Source organism: Rhea pennata, chromosome 1, assembly GCF_028389875.1.
Source record: "Rhea pennata isolate bPtePen1 chromosome 1, bPtePen1.pri, whole genome shotgun sequence".
Classification (NCBI taxonomy): Eukaryota; Metazoa; Chordata; class Aves; order Rheiformes; family Rheidae; genus Rhea; species Rhea pennata.
Genome location: NC_084663.1, coordinates 172143374 through 172162725, shown reverse-complemented (window position 1 = coordinate 172162725; position 19352 = coordinate 172143374). Strand labels below are relative to the sequence as shown.

At 40.5% G+C, this 19352-nt stretch overlaps 1 protein-coding gene across 2 annotated transcripts in view; it reads right to left on the bottom strand.

The window, feature by feature from the left end:
* TBC1D4 (TBC1 domain family member 4) overlaps positions 1–19352 on the bottom strand; it is a 101380-nt gene that overhangs the window by 27594 nt on the left and 54434 nt on the right. For both annotated transcript variants that reach the window (XM_062566897.1, XM_062566898.1), the window contains exons 2-10: positions 16352–16954; positions 14854–14943; positions 11152–11256; positions 9016–9148; positions 7061–7152; positions 6068–6178; positions 5347–5466; positions 1950–2024; positions 737–963 (exon numbers count right to left, since the gene is read on the bottom strand). In XM_062566897.1, the coding sequence (XP_062422881.1) occupies positions 737–963; positions 1950–2024; positions 5347–5466; positions 6068–6178; positions 7061–7152; positions 9016–9148; positions 11152–11256; positions 14854–14943; positions 16352–16954 (1556 nt within the window). The remainder of the gene's footprint in view (positions 1–736; positions 964–1949; positions 2025–5346; positions 5467–6067; positions 6179–7060; positions 7153–9015; positions 9149–11151; positions 11257–14853; positions 14944–16351; positions 16955–19352) is intronic.

Genomic DNA, 19352 nt, shown 5'->3' with positions numbered 1-19352 from the left:
TATGGTCACTTACTGGAGATGGAAAGGAGGGATGCAGCAAAAGCAGTACCTCCAAGGAGGTCCTGAACTATCTGTGAGGACCTCTTCTGACCAAGCACAGGAACTCTGCTTGGCTCTCAAAGGAGCAACGTCCCACACGAATTAGCTGGAGAGTCTCCGAACGGGAAAGGGGGAAGATGTTTTAGAGGGACGCTCCCAAGAAACGCAAACAGGGAAACGGGTATGTCTCACAGTTCAGAGGAAGTGTTTAATCCTTCAGCTGTTTTGTGAGACTCTTGCATAGCTTTAATTCTGGACACGGTCTCAGGGAGCTCGACTAACACAGCGGCAGACACTTGAAGCTGTCAGTGCCTTTTTCATCCTGGTAGAAACTTCCAGGTGCCTGTCTGCACCGTTAAAAGTGGTGGCAATCTTCTCTCCCAAGTGCCTGCCCCAGCCAAAAAGGCTTAAACGATTTTTCAGAGGTTGCAAATAAATAAATAAATAGAGCGCAAGCAACAGCCAGTCTGATGAGCAACACGCTAAATCGCTACTGTCCCCAAATCACAGATTCGGGGCTTAGTGGGATGCTGCCATGAGCCAAACCGCTTGGGTGTGCGAAAAACCCAGGCCACAGTGCAAACTGCTTATGGAGGGAATGCAGGGGAGGCTCGTGCACCGAAGAACGGCTGGCAACGCTTACTTCAGTGCCGTTGCTACACGCGCAGGCGACGCGTTTCGTGCTGGACTGACTCACCTCCCAGGCTCCGTGCAGCTCTGGCGCAGCAGCGGGGCCCTGACGCTCTGGGACCTGCCGTTCTGGAAAGTTATCCGCCGCTTGGCGCTGGACGGCGGGTGGCTGAAGGTGTGCGCCCGCCTCCTGAACTGCGGCGAGTCCGAGTCCTCCTCGGGAAATGGCTGCCAGGCCGAGGACACGGGGGAAGCCGGCGGAGTAGCCGGAGGAGAATCCCCCGGGGAAGCGTCCTGCAAGGAAGTGCGAGAGCAATGAGGCCAGTCGGCTGGCGGAGCCCCCCACAGCACCGCTCATCGGGGCACCAGGGCCTCTCCGCCCGTCTTGGTCCTGGTCTATTGTATGCTAATTATCAGCTGGGCCACCAAAACCTTTGATAATGACTCTAAAACAGCCACGTCCTTGGGAAAAAAAGAAAAAGAGGGAGGAATAGAAGTTTATGTACATCGCAAACATACTAATTACTCTAAGCATCCTCTTGCTGCGATCAGCATTCCAGCTACCGGGCTTCTGGCCCTCTCCGGAAAAATAAGGAATCGAAAAGTTTGGGGAAACTGTCTTTTGCTTGTTTCCTCGACATATCATACGCACACTTCCTGTGCCGTCAAAGCGATATCCTGGAAGAGAGACTGTTATTGCACAGCCAGTGTATGAGTAACTGCAGCAGGAAAATCATAACCGAATCTTCACCTCCGGAGAAAAGCCAGCAACCAACCCGCGTGCGAGCTAGGAGGAAAAAAAACATTAAAAACAGGAAACAAAAAGAAAGTGAACAGAATGCTGTCTGCCCACCCCCCAGCAAAGCATCCCCACCGGCAAGATTCAGGTCTAAGCTCTGACTTCCCTAAAGCAACTGTTACTTACAAAAGCAGGATTCCTCACCTTCAGAGCATTTCACTTGGTTGGCATATGCTCATTTTTAATTGCTGCAGAGAAACGAGGCAGAAGCTGACCAGAAATTACTTGCTTTTACAAAAGCAAGGGAAGTGTAGAAAAAAACCAGACTGGTAATCAAACAATAGATTAAAGCTGAAGCTCCGAGTCAACATGTATTTCAGCTTTCCTACGCTCTCCGCCCCCCAGTGGAAACTCTTGTTTGAGTTTTGTAAATTGATGTGTTTTGCGCCACTTCCTTCAAATTGAAGCGAAGTGCCATATTCATGCTTCAGTAACACCAGCGCATCGAAACGTGCCGCCTGCGAGCAAGCTCCTCACGTACTTTGTCAGAAGCCAGGCTGTTACAGCGCTCGAAGCTGTCCACGCTTCCCAGGCGGCCTCGCATTCTGTTGGCTCCCTGAAAAAAAAAAAGAAAAAAAAAAGAAAAGCCAGTAATGTAATCTGGGCTTCTTCCCCCTGCCTGAAGGTTAAGCAAAGACGGCAGCAGCTTATGGCTCGAGCACATGACATGTTAGACCACAGATAATGGGACAAGTGCTGTTTTACACATGGTTCTTCCAACTAAAGACGTACCCATCTGGAGAAGGGTAGAAAAAGCACTAAAACTAGGGCCAGTGCTCTCTGGCTGCAAATCCAGACACAAGAAAGCCTCTTCAACTGTAACAGCAAAGAGGGCCAAGACAGCTGCTAGAAATCAGTGACAATATCTGGCCTCCCCAGAGGAGGAGACAAAACAGTAATACCTTTCACTACCTTCTACCTCTAACTTTTACTCCCATGAAACATGAGTGACGATCTCTGCTGTTGGACATCTCCAACTGCTGAAGTTACTTCCAGTGCTTAAACAGTAGGAAATAAGAAAATGGGTTTTAGGAAAACTATAGATAGACTGAGTGCACAGTAGCTCTTCTTGGTACGCTTGCAGCTGGAGGGGAAGTTTTGTCAACATCAGCAATATTTATTTAGCTTGCTTTTTCCTAGTAGGGCTTATTTTCATTTTCAAAGTTTTGAATGCCCCTTCTGTGCATTACCCCACTTAAGCTTTCTACCCAGGAATACTCTACCTTAAGCATCTCTTCACTGATCCTCACAGTAAAACATGAGCAAAGGATAACTTAAAGTCTCTCACTAGATTTAAAAACATTCAGTGTTATACTTTTGGCATCCTAAGAAGGGCTTTTCAGTTCAGAAATCAAACAACAAAAAGTTTAGTATGGCATAGGCTGGAATAAATCTGTCTATGAGGTCAAAGAGAGGTTGTATTTATTTTTCTGAGGTACACAGCTAGGAAGTCACAGCCTGTTTTCAGTTCAAAGCTAGCAAAAATAAGACCAGTCGAGCAAAACAAACAAGTGAAAAAAGTTACATTCCTTTGTGAGTTGCTCTAAATAAAGTCAGAGCACACAACCCAACAGGTTTCCCTGCAGCAAGCAGTCAGCAGTAACTCACTCAGGTAGTTTAAAATGGGATTTGATGACATTTACCCAGCAAAGAAGCCATCCACTTAGTGTTCCTAGGTAAGCAGTTACTGCATTCTTCTAATTTTGCCAGGATTGAGCTCTCCCCACAACACTAACTGATTTTTACTTTTTTACTTTAATCTTTGCATCTACAATAAGTTTCTGAATGACTGCCTTACAAAAAATGATTTTCTTTCCTGATCTCTTTATTACTAACTATATCTTAAAATAAAGATGGCAACTCATGCACAGTTATCATTCCATTACATTAATATCATGTGACTTGCAGCTGATTTAAGGGAAAACAACCCCATACCAGTAGGAATTGGATGCTTAAATACCTTTACAAATTAACCGTGATCCAAGGGTTTGCTACAGAAGTAGTCTGATACAGAATAAGAACTATTGAACCTTTTGCTGCATAATGTGTACACACACATCACACAAGCAGTAGGCACACAGACACTGTATAAAAAGCCATTGTATTACCAGCTTCAAGTCTAAACAAATAGAGGTTGATTGTACCGTAATTTATTTTTTTATTTCTTGTATTATATAACCTTTAAATGGATCTGCAAGGATGAAACTCTAGGTGCATCATGATTCCTTGCAACATATTGCTGTCTCTGATGTCATACAGTTACAAGTAAAAGATGAGACAACCTTCATCACAAGGAGAAGCCCACTTGGTCCAGAGGCAAACTCCAAGTGGCCTCAACACAGATTTAGGTGCCCTCTCCTGTTAAACCTAAATCAGAGACTGTAAGTAGCTCCTTGTACTATTACACACAGCACATCACAGCAGTCCTGTGGAGAAGGAACATGCTATATCAAAACCAACAATAAATAAGTGATATCACCTTCCGAGAGGCTTCAATTTAAGCACTGCATTTGTATAAATGACTTTTTCCTTTACGTGACCCAATTACTAATACATCTGTATATGGCGTGCTGCTTTACTGGGTTATTTCCAGCAAGGTATGTCTGTGCCACAACCACTGCAGGGTTAGTGCCCACTGTCAGCACTAGATCGCTTTCTAGTCACATGTCCTTTAGGTATGGAAAATAAATCAGACTCAGCACAGGCATGACTGTAGCTGTCACCATCTGATGATATTTTAGACTGCTAAAACTATCCAGACCTTAGAGCATCATCACTCCCTTCATACGCTCTCCCCATACTCTTACAAAGTTTCCAGGGTATAAATCTCGCTACATACCATAGGCAAGTTTTAATGCTGCCTTCAGTCCTAGATCAAGCTCATGCTTAACCTTCAGAGCAAGCAGTTCTACGGATCTTCCCTGGCAAGTAATGTTTTGCCTCCTTTTTAAGGAGCATCTGTGGCATCTGAAATTTGCAGGTTACTTTATGACACGCCCATTTAAGCTGCAGGCAAGCAGAAAAACTTATGCTTTGATTTAGCAAGGTACTTAAGATTACCAGCAGAAGGAACTTAACTTCACTGCTCTGAACTATATTTAGACTGTGTCATCCAGTACTACAGCTCACTGCAGTTTATCTACATACTGGATCCCAGGCACTCAGCCTTCTTCAGTTACGGCTTTACATGCCTCTTCTCTGCTCTCAGGACTCTTCCTACTTACTGAACAGAGGACACTAAGCAAAACCTGCACCTAAGACTTCTTTTTAAAAGTGTAATAAATACAGAGCGTTCCAAAGCATGTTCCAGTGATTATCTGCAATTCCAGGTTGCATCAGGCTATCAACACTGAAATGAGGAAGAACTCATTTTAAAAATACAGACAGACAGATAGACAGATTTTCTGAGGAAGGGTCATTTTGCTACTACTTCCCAAACATTCTTAGTGGCCAACATGAGTTTTTATCTGCAAGATAAGGTATTACTCCTCAGAACAGAAAAAAAATCTCCAGTATAATTTATGCAGGGACATTCATTCAAGCTTTCAAAACAAGGTAATATATCCCTTTATGAGATCATACAGCAGTTCTGATTAAGATAAAGCTATTTGAAGGCAACACATCTGATAACGCTCAGCTAATTTGCTTGCCACCTACAACGAATGCTTATTTTTCAGAAAGTTGCCTTTTTCCTCTGTATATATGGCTTATCACAAACTCTCCACCATAGCTAAGCCACAGTCATAACCCTCAAATTTCACAGCAGAGATTTAACTTCATTAAGTATTTATTAGACCGAAGCCTTTAAAAAAAATCTGATAGGACCTTGCTGTCAAGGTTATCTGGGAGAGCTGCTGACAATGAGTTGTTAATCTTACCCTTGAGAAGATATTTTCCAGAGAGCTAGTCAAGGATTTCTTGGCCTTGTTTTTCAGAATGTCAAGTTTAAACCTGCCGCCACTGGTAGTGCTTTCTGGAATCGCACTGTTAGAAGCAGTCTGTTGAAATAAGGCAAGGACACAATTCAGCTTTGGCAATTCTTTTTGCAATTGCAGATCTCCAAAGACTAAACTGAACCAAGTTACATAATAAACAACACACCCTTGGCCATTATTCAAAAAAAAAAAATCTACCCCTAAGAACTATCTTAAAAAAAAAAAAAAAGAAAGAAATATCAATTAAACAATACTGTTATCTGTTCCATCCGCTAGATAAATTTGTGGTTTAAACTGAAGCGGTGCCCTCTTGGCCCCTATTCTCCCTGGAAGGACTGTTAGGGAGTGGGAATCAGGGAGGGAGGGAAAGGACACAAGAGGTATTCCTCACACTGTAAGGAAATCTAGACCTCAAAAATCAAAATAATTTGTTGGCTTTTTCCACCCCCCCACCTCCCTTCCCACCCAAACCTAAAAGAATTGAGCACTCCACAGTAAATCAAACCAAATCACTTCTCTTTCAGTCCTCGCTCCATAACTAACAATACCCAGTGCCAGTTCCCCGCTCCGCGTTGAACTCTGGCATTGGCCCTGCTCCTACTCAAGGTCGCATTTGAATAGCGTGGGGGAGGAAGGAGAGGCATAATACAAAATTAAGCTTTACCAACGGTGCTTCACCAATGTGAACGTGTGTTTTCTGCTTGGCCTCACAGAGCTGGCGGAGATGTAAGATCACAAGTTCATTTTCTTCCTGGTCGTTTTCAGGCTTCATTTTCTGTTAGTAGCAGCAAAGAAAAGGAAAAAAAGTTGTCTTTTAAGAGTCATAATGTGCTTAGTTTCACTTCCACATATTCTTTGAAGTTAATGTATCGATACTCCAAATGTCAAAGCACCCTATAAGTAAATTAAATTACACTATCATTTGTGTGCCTTCATATTCTTGGCCAAAATAGACCAGACCTGTCCATTTGGAGAACGCTGCAGGCCATGGAGGGTAGGAAACCTCATGACGGCACATTTTTCTTTTCAAAGGTTATCTGCTCTTGTCTAGGCTTACAAGTGGAATAGAGAGTGCACAAAAACACACAGGCACCTGCTTTTCCAGGCAGATGGAGAAGAACGTAGCCTCAGGAAGGCTAAACTAGTTCATGTTTACTTTAAGCAACCTAGATGATCAGGAGCTTGGCTTTATGCTATATACTTTATCCACTTAAGCACACTTAAGTGCACCAAGAATTCTTGCCTTAGAGTACAAGTTGAAACAGAGCTGTTGTGAATGCCAACCACCTCCTGATGAGTGAGATGCACACATCTCACGTACTCTCAACTCATCCTCACAGTCTCACTTTTATTTAAGGAAGTACATTTACAAATGAAGAACCAAACTTAGGGAAGAAAAAAAAAAAGGGAAAGAAAAAAGGAAAAAACTCAAGCCCCTTTGCATACAGATACAAATATCCAAACAGAGCTGAGGACCAAAACTTTTCTGATACCAGCATGCTGCAGATCATGTTAGGCTAGAGTGTTTGGCAGAACAGTAGTAAACTCTAGACAAACTACATGGCAACACAGTCAAGCAGTTAAATGGAAAGAAATGTTTAGTCTACTTTAAACATGCTCTTTTTCAAACCTGAGGCAACAGCTTCTAACTTATTACCTGAACACGTTCAAAAATGTCTGCTTGCTCATTATCGGTTAGTGATGACAGGTGTCTCTGAATTACAAGTTTGGCCCTTGGTGGATACAGTCCTGAGAAGAGAAGAGAATATTAAAGCCTCTGGAGTCCCAGATGATCTCCTGATATGCTTCTAGGGGAAGGAGAGAAAAAAAAAAAGATATTAAAAGATTAAACTTGTATTTGAGCTCATACGGTTTAACATTTAGCAGCTGTATATCTAGGGATGTGATGTATGTGACACAAAATGCTTGAGATTTTGCTAAACCATGCAGTTTTGTCTCATTGCGCAGGCAGTAAAAATAGTACCAGCTGCAGTGAAGCTGCACGCCCTTGTGTAAAAGGTTGTGCTCTCCACCCCACCACTGTTTGCCACCCAAGCATCGAGAGACCACTGACATCGATACGGAGAGGGGAGGAAGAAGGGAGCGGAGCAGGGAAAGAGTTGGAAATATATTCAATGCACGAGGTACTCGGAAGTCTTCAGACATTTTTAATTGAAACAGATGCATTTTCAGACACATTTCACACAAGGAAAGGAGAGAATGCGGGTCATACTGCAGAACTGAACAGATCCTCCTCAAAAGGAAGTGGGGCACAAATGCCACAGAAACAGAGGAAAAAATTTTTGCTCTTTGCTAAGCCATACACTTGCTTACAAACCGTGTTCTAAGAAGCCAAAAAAATCCTGGGGCAAAATTTAAACCCCCAAGTCAGTGAAAAAACCATTTTTGCAGCCAAGGTGGGTATCATTCATAGAAAATCACAACTAGAACAGATGAAGGCTGTCAAAAGTCATAAAGCCCTGGATTTAATTATAGGAATCTTGTAGACGCTAAACAAAGCAGAAGGACAAAACACATACATACATAAATTAGAGGCACTATAGTAAGTATTTCAGTCACTAAGTACAAAGTTTAAGAAATGACCATTTTCATACTCAACTTGTATTAGAAGAGATCTTTTGATACTGGATATTTATACCAGGCTTCCAGGTACCCTTATTCAAGATACCTACACTGTCACATACAGCAACCTCTATAGTTTTCCACTCAGAGCAGGTTAAGGTTTGTGATTTCTGCTTATCTGTTACAAAATCCACAAGACATCACTCATTACCTAACAGAATTTCACTTCACCAAGAATTTTTACTTTGCTTTCCTTCCACCAGAGGGAGATAAGTAGCAATAATGACTTTTAATCAATGGGAAACTGGACAACTTAAAGTACCACCAGACCAGAAGAGACAAGACCATGGTAACATATTTGCTTGTTTGCATACAACATTTTGCAATGATACAAATCAGATTGACTGTGAAAATAGGACTCTGATACAAGGTAGTATTAAAAACAAGTCATTTTGTATGTGTTCTGGCACATTGCACTTCCACAAAAAACAAGAATGGTTGTGCGCACATATTTTTCAAGTCAGGGAGTTGCCTTGACTTTCTTTGTTAGATATTAATCTAATATCTTAACCATTTATTTCCTGTAACAGAACTAAGTATTGAAGCACATCCAAAAATGAGCATAAAGAAAGAAAATAATCCCTACATAGGAAAGAATGATCACATGATAAAGCAAGACCCTTTCTGATCACTACTGTCTTTTTATGACCCATTTTGAAACAATGAATTTCCAAAGAAACAAAAGGAAAAGCTTTGTTTTTTTCTTCTGTTTAACACACGATGATGAAAGAATAAGTATTTACGATACAAGCTGTACTATATTTAGTTACAGTATCATCACCGCAATCACCTCTGCTTGACTGCAGCGAGTAGAAAGAGATAACAATTTCTCATTGAGTCAATTTTCCCTCTGTTCTTGCATCTAATCAACCAAAAGCATATGGAAAGCATAATTAAAATTAACAGATACAACAGGATTCTTCCAGAATGAACAGACGCACACATTTAGAAAACAGACTCAGCTGTTACCTTCAATCCTTTCACACAGCTTATGCAGTGAATGCATAGGGCAGGCCTCGCACAGTTTGACCTGCGTCTTGGCATTTTGCAGAGCCGCAGCAGTGCTAAAGGCCTGTTTCAGGGTAAGCATTACCTCATCGACCTAAGGGGGAACAGAGAAAAGGCGGTATATAAACAGAAATGCATGCCATTATGCATCAAATCAGATTTACAAATCACATCTTAGCCATGTTCCTTATAATCAAAAAGCTTGTTGTTGTCTGCAAGAAAATACAACCGTCTGCTGGTAAAGAGATCTCGGATCTCTTCCCAGCTCTCTGCCAATTCCCTGTAGACAAAGGCAGTGGTATGTTAACGGGACTTAAGCACTGATGTTTTCTGAAACGTCCAACTACAAATGTTTATAGGAGTTCTAGCCATGCACAGAATTTCAAAGAGTAAATGGAAATATGAGAATGGAAGAGAAATGTTAGTATTTAGAAGGGCCTAGATATCTGGCTCCTGTTGTAGCTATTGGATCTGGATGCTTAGGCACCTAAATACTTCTAGAAATTATCTGTCCATACACTTGAAGAGAATATATAACTAAGTTTCCATTACTAGCAAAATGATAATAAATCATAATTTTGGAGAGCAGTTTATCATTTATCCTTTGTGCCAGTATCTCAGATTATGCAGCCAAGTGTCAAGTGCTAAACACACCTTTGGCCTGAAGGAAAGTTTTCCGAGATGCTGTATTTCCACAGTCTCTGCTGAAATAAAGGGTTGTCTGGATGCTAAAATCCTTACGTTCAGCCAGAGAGTGCAATTTTCAGTATTTAGTTGTAGCTACTCAAGCTTACTGGGCCAGGCAGTCACCTTTTTCAGTTGATGCAAGCAAGCATTTTAGCCTGGATATAAGCTGGCTAAATAAAGAATGTTCACTTCTGTAAAGTTTTTCTTGCAAACTGCATACGCTCCTGCTCGACTATTTTCCTCCCACCATTATACTGTTTTAGCACAAAACATCATAGGTCCATCCTGCTGCAGAGAGGAGCTTCCCAGAGCAGTTCACTTTTCTCAGGATCAAAAAAATCTCACAGACCAGCTACCAGCTTCACTGTAACCAACACCACGTCTGTGGGTGCTGCCTGCCCTGAGCTCTGCTCCGCCGCTACCGCAAACACAGCCAACGCTGTGTTCCCGCAGGGCGCCGCTGGAGAAGTTCGGCTTTTGTGCAAGGAGGGTCAGAGGGGATGAGGGCTTCTCCTCACTTATTCAAACACACAAAGCACTCGGAGTTTCCCCATCTGTGCTTTTAGGGAACACAATGCTTTACTCATGTCTTTGTATTATCCCTGAAAGGAGGAAAGAGCTTGAAGACAATTTTTGAACAGAAAAGAATATTGTACTTCAGAAGCAGCTTTTTGCTTTTTTTTACGAGCAGGCTGAAGAAAGCTAAAATATTTAAGACCCAAAACATGCAGTCTAACATTCAAAATATACAAATTATTCTCAGGGTCTGCCAGTCACAAGAAAAAGGCACCTGAATGTGGAAATCTGAATTAGTTTGTACCTTGATATTTTACTGTTTGTTTATTTTTACATAAACATTTTAAACACTACTAGAAGTTCCTGGGTGTCCTCTCCCCATAGCAATAGGACAAGCCACTGAACTACGAATATCCCTGTTGTAATATAGATGTGCATGTTTTTCAGAGTAAGTTAGTGCAGATCTCTCTCAAATGGAAGACACACAAAACATTGCTAGGTATATACACCACATTTTAAGAGTCTTTCAATTACATTATCCATGGCCAGGTTTATCAATAGGTCAGCTGTAACATTTTCTGTTAGTTACGAGATCAGTTGAATCTGTACAAGTTCCCATTTTCTCCTCATTTTAACATAGGTTCAGATCCTCAGCAAGTATAGGACACGCAGGGCTATTAACTGCTTGAAGTTTTATTGACATAAATCTATTTGTTTGCAAGTTGGCTACTGAATTAACAAATGGTTTTTTTCAGCTAGCTAGAGAGAAGATTTCAAAGTTTAGATGAAAAAGAGTTAGTAGCTATTAGCACAGAATAATGCAGATTTTTAGAATTTAGGAAATGCTTTAGTCATCCTCTGATGGAAAGATTATGATCATTTGTAATTACTTACCAGAGATTCACTTGCGCACTGGAACACATAGCAAACATACTGGCTTAATCCAGGTTCAAGAGATTCCCGACAAATGAAGCCAAAGTGATCAACGTGTTTTATACCCTGGAAGAGTTTTAAAAGAGCAGTAATAGATTATTTTATTAACACGTTGCGTTTCCAACTTGATCATAGAAATAGTTACCAGACTCCCAGCACTTGCTAATAAAAAAATTTGAGATATTATAAGCCTATCCTCCTAATGATCTCTTATCCAACTCCAAAGTTTTAAATTGCTTTTTGTATTGAAGTTATGTAGAATTCTTTTCACAATCAAAACAAGAAGTTATATAGTAATATATCTGGGTCTGAGTTACTTCCACTAAAACAACTGTTTTTTCAGGGAAGCCAACAAAACAGTCCTAGGTTGTATTTGCAATTGCTTTGGTAACGAAAGCATCGATGTGTTGAGCCCACACTAAAACATGAGACCCGGACAGCATCATAACAATACTTCTTCTCTTTCCTGTAATATAAGTTTGAACTTGTATTAGCTTAAAAAAAAAAAAAAAAAAAAATGCAGAGGATGAGTGGTGACATGTCTGGGAGGATACCAAAACTGAACCTTTAAATTAATCCTCGAATTCTTGACTATGGCACTGACATTGAATTACACACTAGAGGTTTGAAGACTTGCTACACATTACTACTGATATTTTATTTCAAGATCCTAGTGTAACTGCTTGACAGGGAATGTTGTCATGCTAAAATCAGCAGTGAGAAGATCAAAGAGACCTGCTTCCAAAGAAGCACTATATTCCTAGTCTCAATTCATGGAACATGACTCACTATTGTTAAAGCTTTTGCCAATGTTTTTGACATCTAAATATGGTAATAGCAGATTCTCTCCAAAAGAAAGTCTGAACTCTCAAGTTCAAATACAACAGAAAGCAAAACTCAGTTGCTTGGATCCATCTCCAAAAAAAACACCTATATCATAAAAAGATGGGAGGAGATGAATCAACTTACTTATGCCTTCAGAAAACACTCTAGACAAAACCAGTAAGGCACTACGTGACAGACTGAACATACTGTCAAAACTGCCAGTAGTTCTCAAAACTTAAGTTGAATTGCACAAGTTCCATTTGTGCTACTGGAAGAGCAAACCTTAACACAAGTGCAAACACAGACTATCTAAGATGGCATAGATGTCATTATTTTACCATAGTCCACACCAATACTGACTTAAATGAAACCATTTTCCTGTGACACTTGCCGTCTCCAAAAGCATAAAATGGAGAACGACATACACATATGATAATTTATATAACAGTGAAGTGTTGCCCTCTGTTTCGTGATTTAAGTGTATTTACTCAACGTGGATCAGTAAGATGCCAGTTCCTTCACTGCTGACAGTGCCCGAATAAGCCTACTGCTGTCTGATTTCTCATTTCTGCAAAGGAGAGCATGCATGGCAGAGGTGGAAATGACACTCGCACCAAAGCCATAAATAGCACAGTGTGTTTTCCCATTAACGGCAGTTCCATCAGTTTTCTTTAACAGGGTGGCTTGACCTGTCCCAACAAAAGAACGCACAGCTTTGTCGTTCTGTGCTACCTGAAGGTACAGAGCTTAATCACCATTTACATTTGCTGCTTAGTCAATTATGTGAAGCACAGATAGTGAATTGACTGCAGCAGATCAATCATACTCAAGCTATATAATAGAAATACCTTTAACAGACAAGACTAAAAGAATCCAGAACACAAGCTCAAGAGAATGTCTCTTTTTCCATCATTTTTAAAGCTCAAAAGACCAAATAGTCCTAAGCTGCAGTCTCACAATACGCAGTAAATCACTCCTCTGTAAATCCCCAAAGCAGCCCTGTGGCTAGTACTGAGTTCTTTAAAAGAAATACTGATGAGCCTTATGAAACCAAATCCTAAGTCCTGAACAAATTAAAGTTTCATTTGTATTGAAAATAGAAAAAAAAAAAAATCTAAAGTATCTGTTGCATTAAGAAAAAACAAAAAAATGCAGTATTGTTAGTACCTGTTCAAGTCATTCAAGTATGCAAAAGAGCAAGTTTTGCTTCAAATAAGGCTGAGGAGGTGAAGAATGGGACAAAGCTCAACATGCAGCATTACCTATTTACTATTTACTGCATGCAATTAATTTCCTGAAGGAAAGTCAGGCCTCAAAGGACTGCAATAGTCTTGTTTTAGCCTTCAAAATCATCACCAGCAGCAGAACAAATGTTGTTCCACCTTTGGACTATTACCTGTATCTTCATAATACTCAGATGCCCAGTATATAAAGCTGCTGTGACACTTCCATTCAGCTCAATACATGCACAACAGGGGGAGAAGATCCAAGCCATCTGCAAATTTAGCTTTTCATACTACTGCTTTAAGATCTTTGCCAACCTTTGATCTTTATCTATTACAATGCTGTTAATACATCATTGTTTGATTATACTGTCCCATTCTAAAAGGTACATGCCCTTTTCTCCCTTTATGAGCAGCAATAAGAACTAGTTTAGCAGTGCACTTTACTGAAGTGCCTGGACCTACAGTGGGTCACTCCAGGCTCCACTTGAGTTACAAGCACTGACCAGTCCTTGCAAGAGTAGATTTGTTATTAGAATTAAAAATGAAATCACTTAGGGGTGGAATCCTGGTTTAGAGCGTGCCAGGAAGTATATTTTAAACTAAAAATAAATAATGTTTAAGGTGGCCTGAAGTGATGCATGTGAACAGGGAAAGGAAGAGGGAAATGAAACAAGACCTCCAAACAGAAAGTGCCAGAAGCAAGAACAGCTGCAAGATAGAAAGCAGTATCTCTCAGCCTAGACACTTCACTTTATAAGACATATTTATCTATTGACAGAAGATAGCTAGGTTCATCTATCACCATATTCTACAGATGAGATGATGGAGGTGAACTGCTGTCTGCCTGGAGGGCTGACTGGATGCTCTCAACAGTCCAGTGGCTTTCAGGATTTCAACTGCTCAGAGGCAGCTCTCTAGTAATTCCTAAATGGGAATTACTTCCAAAATTAAATACAATGCCAATAATGCTCTCCCAAAGCAGCTTACGCTTTGCTTTTTGATCAGTGATCAAAGCTGCCACTACTGTGACTCTGGCTTGTTATTTAGTGCCCATCTTTTCTGCATTAAAGCTCTGTGGGAATGACATCATGTTATTTGTGCAGTATCCACTTGCAAGCGCTACCAGACAAGTGACATAAAAATCCCTGATCTGAATAACAGCTCTTCATTATTTTAAGAGCAAACCACTACTTCAAGTCTGCCGTAGCTGCTCATGAATCAACTGCACTTTAACACGTAATTTATTCAGCTGCAGCCACCAAAGAAGTCACAATGATGTTTTTGCGTCAGACTTCACGTTGGATGTGTATATACTATCATAAACACTCAAAATCACCCTTTTTAAACTAAGCAGTAAATAGAGTAAAGCAGCACACTATTTTCGTTTATGAGAATTTAGTCAGAGAGAATAAACTGTTTGAAAAATGACATTGGAAACAAAAAAAAAAAAAAAAAAAAAAGGGGGGGGGAAATCAGCACAGAATACTGAAAAAGCACTCCAGATTTCTTTTTTTTCTGCTGCCTATAGGTTAGCAAGGCAGCCCAGCTGAAGAACAATTATTGATCCCTTTTTTTTCTGATGATCTACATGTTGCTTCTTATTCATGCTTACCTGAGAACATGAAGAGATATCTTTAAAATTCTTTTCAAGAACAACGGATTTGGTGTCTGGACTGATGAGGTTAACTTCAAACCTTCCAACCTTGAAAAGAAATGAAAAATAGGAAAATCTAGTTTGTGATTGTCATAGTACTAATGGTAACAAAAAATATCAAAATCTAGCCTTTTCTTGTTCACACTGGAATACCTTCAGCATAACAGCTTACTCAGCAGGAATAAGGATACTATAATTTAGCTTGTGTTGAGTTAAAAGGTATTTCAGCAAGAACTCACACAGTTCACTGGGAAAGAGATTTTAAAAGAGGACTTTCTTTTTTCCTCCTCTTTTTAAGCTCTTTTGACTCAAAGATCCCATGTTTAACAGATACTACTTAATGGAGTGAACAGTGAACTGCTTAATGGAGTGATACTACTTAGTGGAGGAACAGTGAGGGTAAATTACAAGCTACAATAAAAAACAGTGAAATTACATAATTCATGGATAGTTTTCTCTTTTTAAACTATACCATAGATGAACTGAGAGTTGATCTTAAGATGATACCTTTAATTTTCATAGTAACTCTGAGTACGTCATACAACAACTTACCTTTCAGCTTTTCCAAGCTGCTTCTCAATGTGTGAATTTACTCCACAGAGCCTGAGGAGTTTTTCAGCTAAATCCTTTTTACTAGCTACTAGTGACAGTTGTGGCTTTCTAAAGGAGAACGCACTCCCCAACTTCAGCCCAGCATTTCCCCAAAAGAATAAAACGCAAGACTGATCTTTAAAGCAAATGGAAAGACAAAACCCAAGCGTTTAGCTCCCTGTTATTTCAAGATCCAAAGATCTTTCCTTTTATGGGTCACCTCCTCTGAGTGCCCTTTTGTTTTCTCAGTACTAGCTCTGAGGACATCAAATGCAGCCGAGGAGAGGGAAGGAAGAACTACATGGTCTGATGGAAGAAGCAATCATAGCAAGTAGAAACATTGGAGATTTTGCAGAGAGATTACTCGTTTGGGAAAGGCAAGCTTAACATCAGGTTATCATAAAGGAGCTGGCTCAAACATAAGGCTGTGAAATTAATAACTTATTTCTAAATGCACATAAAGGAAGATCAGTTTACACTAAAAGCCTCATGGAATTACCTGTTTGAAAAAAAAATATTCACTATTTTCAGCTAGTTCCTGCATCTCACAAATAGACACACATCAGATTCGCATACAAAATACACAATTCTTTCCCTAGAAACTCTGCTCCTGTTATCTAAGTGTAATTTCTTTCTAAGTTCACCTAAGCTCATGATTTGAGTTGACTTCCTTAAGCAAGTCCACCTATTTGTGCTCCAATCATTTCTGAGCAGATGCAGCAATACTCACAACAACTCATGAAACCGCACAGAATCCTACTACTTATCTTACAAAACTTGTCTCCATTTCAGAATGCACAGGAGAAGATACAGCACAAAACCAAGTTCTGCTCTCATTCAAAAGTTTGCCAGTCCTAGCACACACCTGAAACAACATTGTCCTGTTCTTCTCCGAATCCGAGGGCTGAACGTGACTAGGCGCGCTGGCATGCCTTCTGCGTGGCTGTGTTTTCAGGTTTGTATCATGAACCCTTCTTTGCATAACCGCGGTGACACTGCTGCATCGGGAACGAAATTCCTGCTGCTCATCAAAGCCAGAGTCCTCTAAGATTCGCTCTGGAAAGGAGCTGCGAGTGCTGGCCAGGTTGGTTAAGTTGGTTTGACTGCCAACTGTAAATATCCCAGCCTGCACCGTGGTGGTATCTGGGCCATCAGACTCCTCAAAGGGGCTATCTGATGGTGAGGCTGGTGCATCTCCCTCGCACAAGGGTAAGTCCAAACTTGACTCCGTATTGCGCTGCTCACTTAACAGTTTCAGGCGCTGGCGCTCATGAAGGCTGAATTTCTCAATACAATCATCAATGAGTGTGGAGGGAGCCTTCTTGTGAGCCACTGTCACCTTCCCACAGTACAAGACCTCAAATTTTTGGGAGTTATAGAAGGCATCTTCACTATCCTTACTCGGCTTGGCATCTTCTTTCAGTGCCGCTTTGGAGACTTGTCGTATGCTGCTGATGACATCAGGAACCTAAAAGACAGTTTAAGAAGTATTCTTTAGCAGCCAAAAACAAAATACTGCAGACAGTGATACGTCAAACCTCTACAGTATAAATAAGTACACAAGTTACTTCTTCAGTAGAGTGCTACCAGCTTTTTGGCTGACAATGTAAGACTAGTAATTTCTAAATTCAGTATAGACAGTTTTTGAAGTGTAAGCAAAGAAAACTGTTTCTAATATTTTAGTAGAACATGTTTCAGAACATGTCTGCTGACAAATGTTCATACTTGTTTGTTCTTGTACTAAAATGCTTTTCTGTAACCCTCTTCTCACATTAGTGTTTCTCACCGACATATTGTGTATGGGGCCTTTTATTTTGGAGAGCCAGGTATTTCCTTCCTAGGAGTGTTGTGGAAACAGACTTCTACAAATGAAAAGAGCCAAATAATCCCTGTTAATTTCAACCAACAATTTTAGTATACAGGCAGTGAAGGGAATGCAAACTTTACAGAAGAAACATGTACTAATGCATTAGCTCTCCTCTATTACCTACTACAAAAATCTCACCCAGTCCCTCCCAAGACACAGCTTACTCTCAGGTCCAACATACTTCCTTGCTGTCTCAGTCACCTGATATCCAAGAAACACACCCAAATCTCTCTTCTCCATCATTCTTACCTACAGATCCCTACTATACCCTGCAAGGCCAAACTGCATATCTCTATAGTTGCAACTGCCAAATTCAGCCCTGTATCAGTCCTTCAAAGTCACCTGGTCCTTCCTCCATTATATGCTAATTACGCTGCAGGATGTCTGCTTTCAGGGACAGTGTATTTAATAAGCAAGTTCCTCTGTCATCCAGTCTTCACTAAAGAAAAAACAGAAAAAACAATTCTATTAGCCACAGATCGGAGCGATTCTAGTTCCTTTTTCAACTCTACCCACTTCTGCTTAACTCAGTCTTTCCCCGTTCAGTTCTCATAACCATCACAAATGGTATGACATCATTTCAAATGCATTTGGTAAGTTATTAGTTACAGTGAGATCAAGAGATGCTACTTATCCTACCTTCACCACCAAAGAAATCAGTTTTCAATGTCAAGCTAGTACAATATATAGCTGAATAGCACACACTGTATTCTATACAGCTTCTCACCACATCTGTAACATCTCATAATTTGTTCCAAAGTTTCTTTTTTTCTAAAATACTAACTCAAGTCAAGCCCAGTATATAATTCATGCTCCCCACAGTGTGTCTTTTTTCAGTCAGATCAGATACCATCTGAAGCTTGCTAATTCAGCAGTGATCTCCTATACCAATACTTTTGCAAGTAATGGTGCAAAATTACCTTGTCTAACTCCCCTTCCCCATTACAGGCTCCTTCCCAGGCAGGCTCTCAGCTCAAATGCGCTTCCACTTCACTGGCTGCAAGATGAAATTCAATTACCCTAAGACTACTAACCATTTAGCTTTTGTCCTTAGAGACATCATCATTTCAGTTTCAAATGACTGTATTTAATCCTCACGCATTCTCACTAGCAGGCTGCCCTACACTGCCCAAGGAATGCACCACCCGCAACCACACCAGCTCAGCTGGACACGGACAATCCTCCCTTGCCCCATGCTCCTTCATCTTCCAAGATAGAGCTTTCTTCACTGTTCACTGCTCCCCTCTATGAGCTTTTTACTATGTACTGTGCTAAAGAAGCTCTAGAGTTTAAATCCCTTAGCTCTCTATTTCAGTGACTTCCACTAGCTACCTCTTTTAATTAAATTTCCCCTTTCCAAATCCAGAACCTGTTACAGGACAGGACAACTCCTACTTATTTTTCTACACATAGTGACAAATGAGAATTCTCTTCAAGATGTTTAAATTCTACAATGCAATCACTATCCTAAACCATGTCTGCTGTTAATTCAGCAATCTGGATTTTTAAAAAACATACTGACAATCACTTCTGCAATATCTGAGTCCTGTCACTTGCTAATAATTTCTGAGATACAGACTGGAGAAGAAGTTCTTAAGTCTTTCAAAGAATTCTTAATAGTCTCCTAATACATCCTATCCCTCATCCTCTGCCAGTGAATGTCCAGATACATTGGGTATTAGAAGAGACTTCCAACCCTGTGACAGCAGGATTTCCCCATCCCCTCTCAGATATTTCCCACGTACAAACAGGCACACGCACACACAAGCTTTATGTAATTACAATTCTGTTAAAAAAGCCAAAATGTTACCCTACCACCTTGCTATCTACTGCTTCATTTAGTTTTCATCTTTTTAGATTGTACATACTATTCAATTACTGCTATTTGAGTCACAACCATGATTTCACAACACCTGCTACCTCTATCACTTCTGCTTCTACCTCCCACATCAACAGCTACGCTATCTTCACTTGAACATACGTGATCCTAGCACTAGGT